A 6896-nucleotide genomic window follows, 5' to 3' on the forward strand; every position below is an offset into this window, starting at 1 on the left:
TCCAAGTTTATAATTTTAAGGCTAAATGATCATTAGAAAACCCTTTTGCAATTATGCTAGCACAGCTGAAAACTGTTCTGCTGATTAAAGAGGCAATAAAACTGGCCTTCTTTAGCCTAGTTGAATATATGCATTTCTGGGTTCGATTATAGGCTCAAAATGCGAAATGGCCAAAAACAAAGACTTTCTTCTGAAACGCGTCAGTCTATTCTTGTTCTGAGAAATGAAGGCTATTCTATGTGAGAAATTGCCAAGAAACTGAAGATCTCGTACAACGCTGTGTACTATTCCCTTCACAGAACAGTTCAAACTGGCACTAACCAGAATAGAAAGAGGAGTGTGAGGCCCTGGAGCACAACTGAACAAGAGGACAAGTACATTAGTGTCTAGTTTGAGAAACAAATGCCTCACAAGTCCTCAAATGGCAGCTTCATTAAATAGCACCCGCAAAACACCAGGCTCAACCAGAGGTCGACTGATTTTGATTTTAACGCCGATACCGATACCGATTATTGGAGGACCAAAAAAGCCAATACCAATTAATCGGGCGATTCTTTATTTTTTGTTGTTGTAATAATGACAATTACAACAATACTGAATGAACACTTATTTTAACTTAATATAATACATTAATAAAATCAATTTAGCCTCAAATAAATAATGAAACATGTTCAATTTGGTTTAAATAAGGCAAAAACAAAGTGTTGGAGAAGAAAGTAAAAGTGCAGTATGTGCTATGTAAGAAAGCTAACGTTTCAGTTCCTTGCTCAGAACATGAGAACATATGAAAGCTGGTGGTTCCTTTTAACATGAGTCCAATATTCCCAGGTAAGAAGTTTTAGGTTGTAGTTATTATAGGAATTATAGGACTATTTCTCTCTATACCATTTGTATTTCATTAACCTTTGACTATTGGATGTTCTTATAGGCACTTTAGTATTGCCAGTGTAACAGTATAGCTTCCGTCCCTCTCCTCGCTCCTCCCTGGGCTCAAACCAGCAACACAACAGCCACCATCGAAGCAGAGTTACCCATGCAGAGCAAGGGGAACAACTACTAGAAGACTCAGAGCGGGTGACATTTGAAACACTATTAGCGTGAGCTAACAAGCTAGCCATTTCACTTCGGATACACCAGCCTCATCTCGGGAGTTGATAGGATTGAAGTCATAAACAGCGCAATGCTTGACACACAACGAAGAGCTGCTGGCAAAACGCACTAAAGTGCTGTTTGAATGAATGTTTACGCGCCTGCTTCTGCCTACCACCGCTCAGTCAGATACTTGTATGCTTGTATGCCAAGTCAGATTATATGCAACGCAGGACACGCTAGATAATATCTAGTAATATCATCAACCATGTGTAGTTAACTAGTGATTATGATTGATTGTTTTTTATAAGGTAAGTTTCATGCAAGCTAGCAACTTATCTTGGCTTACTGCATTCGCGTAACAGGCAGTCTCCTTGTGGAGTGCAACGAGAGAGAGGCAGGTCGTTATTGCGTTGGACTAGTTAACTGTAAGGTTGCAAGATTGGATCCCCCGAGCTGACAATGTGAAAATCTGTTGTTCTGCCCCTGAACAAGGCAGTTAACCCACCATTCCTAGGCCGTCATTGAAAATAAGAATGTGTTCTTAAATGACTTGCCTAGTTAAATAAAAGGTATTAAAAAATAATAATAATTTTTAAAAATTAAAAATTAAAAAATAAATAAATAAATAAAATAAAAAAATCGGCACATCGGCGCCCAAAAATACTGATTTCCGATTTTATGAAAACTTGAAATCGGCCCTAATTAAATCGGCCATTCCGATTAATCGGTCGACCTCTAGTCTCAACATCAACAGTGAAGAGGCGACTCGGATGCTGGCCTTCTGGGCAGAGTTCCTCTGTCCAGTGTGTGTTCTTTTGCCCATCTTCATCTTTTATTTTTATTGGCCAGTCTGAGATATGGCTTTTTCTTTGCAACTCTGCCTAGAAGGCCAGCATCCCGGAGTCACCTCTACACTGTTGATGTTGAGACTGGTGTTTTGCGGGTACAATTTAATGAAGCTGCAAGTTGAGGACTTGTGAGCCATCTGTTTCTCATTATTCACTTTGAACTGGACTGTGTGTTTACAGGCAGGAGCAACAGCTCGACGTTAGATCATTAGAACACATTCGCCAAAAAATACACCTGAATTGATTTCTGCAAAAATGTAAATACCACTAAGACATATGCTCAAAATGGACTACAGCCATTCAAGTTCAGAATCACTAGCTAGCAAAGTGATTCACATTTCTTGCTAGCTAAACAAACGTCCCCTGTAGCTCTAGCTGTAGCCACCAAAAACAATGACTCCTCCAATGACATGACATCCTCCCAGCAACTAGCTAGCCAACGCTAGCTTGCTAAAAAAAAAATAGCTACATAAAAAGGATACGCTAGCCCAAAGTTGTCAAACTCAAATCAGTGCACAGGGGCCACATTGAAAAAAATTACAAATTTGCAGGCCAAACATAGATGCATGCTTTTTTTGTATATAGGCATAGGCTGCGCCACAAACTGCCATTGTATTATTTGAAAAAGATGACCCTTTATAATATCCACTTATGTACATAGGATGCTCTATATAATATGTTAAAACAAAAGAGATACAGTGCAGTTAGAGAGTATTCAGACCCCTTGACTATTACAAATAAACAGAAATATCATACTTACATAAGTATTCAGACCCTTTGCAATGAGACATCGAAACTGAGATCAGGTGCATCCTGTTTCCATTCATCATCCTTGAAATGTTTCTACAACTTGGTTGGAGTCTACCCGTGGTAAGTTAAATTGATTCGACATGATTTGGAAAGGCACACACCTGTCTATATAAGGTCCCACAGTTGACAGTGTATGTCAGAGCAACAAAAAAACAAGCCATATGGTCAAAGCAATTGTCCGTAGAGCTCCGAGGCAGGATTGTGTCAAGGCACAGATCTGGGAAAGGGTACAAAAAAAATGTCTGCAGCATTGAAGGTCAACAAAAACACAGTGGCCACCATCATTCTTAAATGGAAGAAGTCTGGAACCACCAAGACTCTTCATAGAATTGGCCGCCCAGCCAAACTGAGCAATCGGGGGAGAAGCGCCTGGTCAGGAAGGTGACTAAGAACCCGATCACTCTGACAGAGCTCCAAAGTTCCTCTGTGGAGATGGGAGAATCTTCCAGAAGGACAACCATCTCTGCAGCACTCCACCAATCAGGCCTATATGATAGAGTGGCCAGTAAAAGGCACATAACAGCCCGCTTGGAGTTTGCTTGAGACCAAGATTGAACTCTTTTGGCCTGAGTGCCAAGGGTCACATCTGGAGGAAACCCGGCACCATCCCTACGGTGAAGCACAAGAGTGGCCGCATCATGCTGTAGGGATGTTTTTCAGCGGCAGAAACTGGGATCGAAGGAAAGATGAACGGAGCAAAGTACAGAGAGATCCTTGATGAAAACCTGCTCCAGAGCGCTCACGACCTCACACTGAGGCAAAGGTTCACCTTCCAACAGGACAACGGCCCAAAACACACAGCCAAGACAATGCGGGAGTGGATTCGGGACAAGTCTTTGAATGTCCTTGAGTGGCCCAGCAAAGACCCCGGACTTGAACCCGATTGAACATCTCTGGAGAGACCTGAAAATAGCTGTGCAGCAATGCTCCCCATCCAACCTGGAAGAGATTGAGAGGATCTGCAGAGAACCTCCTCAAATACAGGTGTGCCAAGCTTGTAGCATCATACCAAAGAAGACTCCAGGCTGTAATCGCTGCCAATGGAGCTTCAACAAATCATAGAGTAAAAGGTCTGAATACTTATACTTATGTAAATGTTATTTCAGTTAGTTGTTTCTAAAAACCTGTTTCTGCTTTGTCATTATGTGTAGATTAAGGGGGGAAAACAATGTAATTCCATTTTAGAATAAGGCTGTAACATAATAAAATGTGGAAAAACTCATGAGTTCTGAATACTTTCCCAATGCACTGTATACTTGCTTGTGACTTGTAGTGCAGCACATCATGGGCGATATGGTAGCTGGCCAAAATGAATTGACAACACAAATCATTGCACGGGCCAAATAGAAAAGTACAGCATCATGCCTTGAGCACAGACAGAACAATGAGACAGACATTTCACCAGATGTATAAATGTGAAGCATTCGCTTAGCGTTTCCACTCACTACCAAATACTGTAGCGAGAAGAAGTCCACTGGCAAGCACCATGAGAAGATGGAATGAGATGGATTTTGGCTAACATTTTCTCAAAGATGAAACTTTTGATCTCAATACAGTTCTGTTCCCAAAACTAGAATATGTTATGAACAGAGTGGACTAAGTTTTGTAGACTTTACCTTTTGCAAAAGTGTATATAATCTGTTGTTTATGCTGCAGAAGCAAATTGAGTCATTGCACATGAGCTAGAACGGGCCAATAGGATCTCACTAGCACGTGCTTGGCTCTGCCCACCTCCTTGCTTCTCCCGCCCACTTTGACTAATTTGTTCCAATTGGAAACGAGAGGCTGTGGTCTATCTTGGTTTAGTGATACAAATCTTTGCCTTGAGTAACACTCAGCCTATTAGCCACGTTATGACAGACTTGTGATCATTGCACTTGCTAGTTTGATTGTATTGACATTCCCACACTTTTTTTTCTTCAGAATATTGAGTCATTGAAACAGTGCATCCCGAATGGATGGTGCTGCAAACAATGTACCAGGCCATCTCTGATACAACCTGAGAGCAATATTTTTTGGACTGCCAAGAAATGTATTGGTGAAATATATGAATCATGCATTGAACAGCATCCATCTATTCTGCCAACAACTCCTTACTGTACATTTGTATTTAAAATGTAACCTTTCTTTACCTAGGTAAGTTAGTTAAGAACTCATTCTTATTTTCAATGATGGCTTAAGAACAGTGCCTTGTTCAGGGACAGAACGACAGATTTGTACCTTGTCAGCTCGGGGATTCCGGTCCAGCAACACTTCGGTTACTGGCCCAACGCTCTAATCACTAGGCTACCTGCCGCACATGGATTTTTTGTCAAATATTATTTATTTTTAAAACCTCTTATAAAGTTGGTTTTGTAGCATAAACTGGGAATTTGATACTATTGGCTGACATGAGTGTCTTAATATACTCAAAGCAGTTGTCAGCAGACGCTGTCAGTTCCACTTTAACTCGTGGAGTTGAGGTTAATCAGCAAAGCAACACAGTTTGACAAGTAAGCAACTAACTAGCTAAATAAATATAGTTAGTTGGGAAGATAGTTTAGTTTTCTGTAGATCAAGAAAGCTAACGTTACTTGCCTCTGTCTATGGTCTTTTTACAACAATAACTGGCGATTTAGCTAGCTACGGTATTAGATACCTTTACAGTTACGGCAGCTAACTAACTAGCCTACATCTAAAGATAACGTTTGCTACGTGAGCAGACTGATTTTTCTGAAGGCGACTTGAAGAACAGTGCCATTAAATATAATAACTGCAACTTACATTAATCTTCTTGCCATGGTTGTAGCCCTGTGTTTTGATAAATAAACTGGCTGTGTGTGTTATATTTTCAAGGACTTCCTAAAAGCTTCTCCACAGCGACAATAAAGAAGTACTTCCAGGTCACGTAATATCGAAAATGTTCAAAGTAAAAGTCCCCAATTTAAAAGTAGAAAAGTTGAATTAATCTGTATTTATTCATGATCTATACAGTACCTGTCAAAAGTTTCTTTATTTTACTATTTTCTACATTGAAGATTAATAGTGAAGAAGTCAACACTATGAAATAATACATATGGAATCATGTAGTAACCAAAAAAATCCTAAACAAATCCAAATATATGTTATATTTGAGATTCTTCAAAGTAGCCACTCTTACATTGATGATAGCTTTGCACAAGCATGGCAGTCTATCAACCAGCTACATGAGGTGGTAACCTGGAATGCATTTCAGTTAACAGGTGTGCCATGTTAAAAGTTAATGTGTGGAATTTCTTTCCTTCTTAATATGCTTGAGCCAATCAGTTGTGTTGTGACAAGGTAGGGGTGGTATAAATAAGATAGCACTATTTGGTAAAAGTCCAAGTCCATATTATAGCAAGAACAGCTCAAATAAGCAAAGAGAAACAACAGTCCATCATTACTTTAATCATAAACTTTGAAAGTTTCTTCAAGTGCTGTCACAAAAACCATCAAGCGCTATGATGAAACTGGCTCTCATGAGGACCACCACAGGAAAGGAAGACCCAGAGTTACCTCATGAATCTGGTCTTCATAGTCGAACTGCTGCAAAGAAACCACTACTAAAGGACACCAAAAATAAGATACTTTCTTGGGCCAAGAAACACAAGCAATGGACATTAGACTGGTGTTAATCTGCCTTTTGGTCTGATTTGAGATTTTTGGTTCCAACCGCCGAGATGCAGAGTAGGTGAACGGATGATCTCTGCATGTGTGGTTCCCACCTTGAAGCACGGAGGAGGAGGTGTGATGGTGTGCGGGTGCTTTGCTGGTGACACTGATTTATTTAAAATTCAAGGCACACTTAACCAGCATGGTTACCACAGCATTCTGCAGCGATACGCCATCCCATCTGGTTTGCACTTAGTGTGACTATAATTTGTTTTTCAACAGGACAATGACCCAACACACCTCCAGGCTGTCTAAGGGCTATTTGAAGAAGAAGCAGAGTGATGGAGTGCTGCATCAGATGACCTGGCCTCCACAATCACCCGACCTCAACCCGATAGAGATGGTTTGGGATGAGTTGGACCACAGATTCCTTCAAGACTGTTGGAAAAGCAATCCAGGTGAAGCTAGTTGAGAGAATGCCAAGTGTGTGCAAAGATGTCATCAAAGGGTGGCTACTTTGAAGAATGTCAAATA

The 6896-nt window shown here is 40.4% G+C and overlaps 1 protein-coding gene across 1 annotated transcript in view; it reads right to left on the reverse strand.

Annotated features, from left to right (window-relative positions):
* The window catches only part of mrpl23 (mitochondrial ribosomal protein L23), a 126752-nt gene extending 121098 nt beyond the window's left edge, over positions 1-5654 (reverse strand). The window contains exon 1 of the mRNA XM_021564139.3: positions 5514-5654. Coding sequence (XP_021419814.1) covers positions 5514-5530 — 17 coding nt within the window. The 5' untranslated portion in view covers positions 5531-5654. The remainder of the gene's footprint in view (positions 1-5513) is intronic.
* Between the last annotated feature and the right edge of the window lie 1242 nt (positions 5655-6896).

The sequence above is a fragment of the Oncorhynchus mykiss genome, chromosome 2 (genome assembly GCF_057628025.1).
Source record: "Oncorhynchus mykiss isolate SJ-2025 chromosome 2, ASM5762802v1, whole genome shotgun sequence".
Lineage (NCBI taxonomy): Eukaryota > Metazoa > Chordata > Actinopteri > Salmoniformes > Salmonidae > Oncorhynchus > Oncorhynchus mykiss.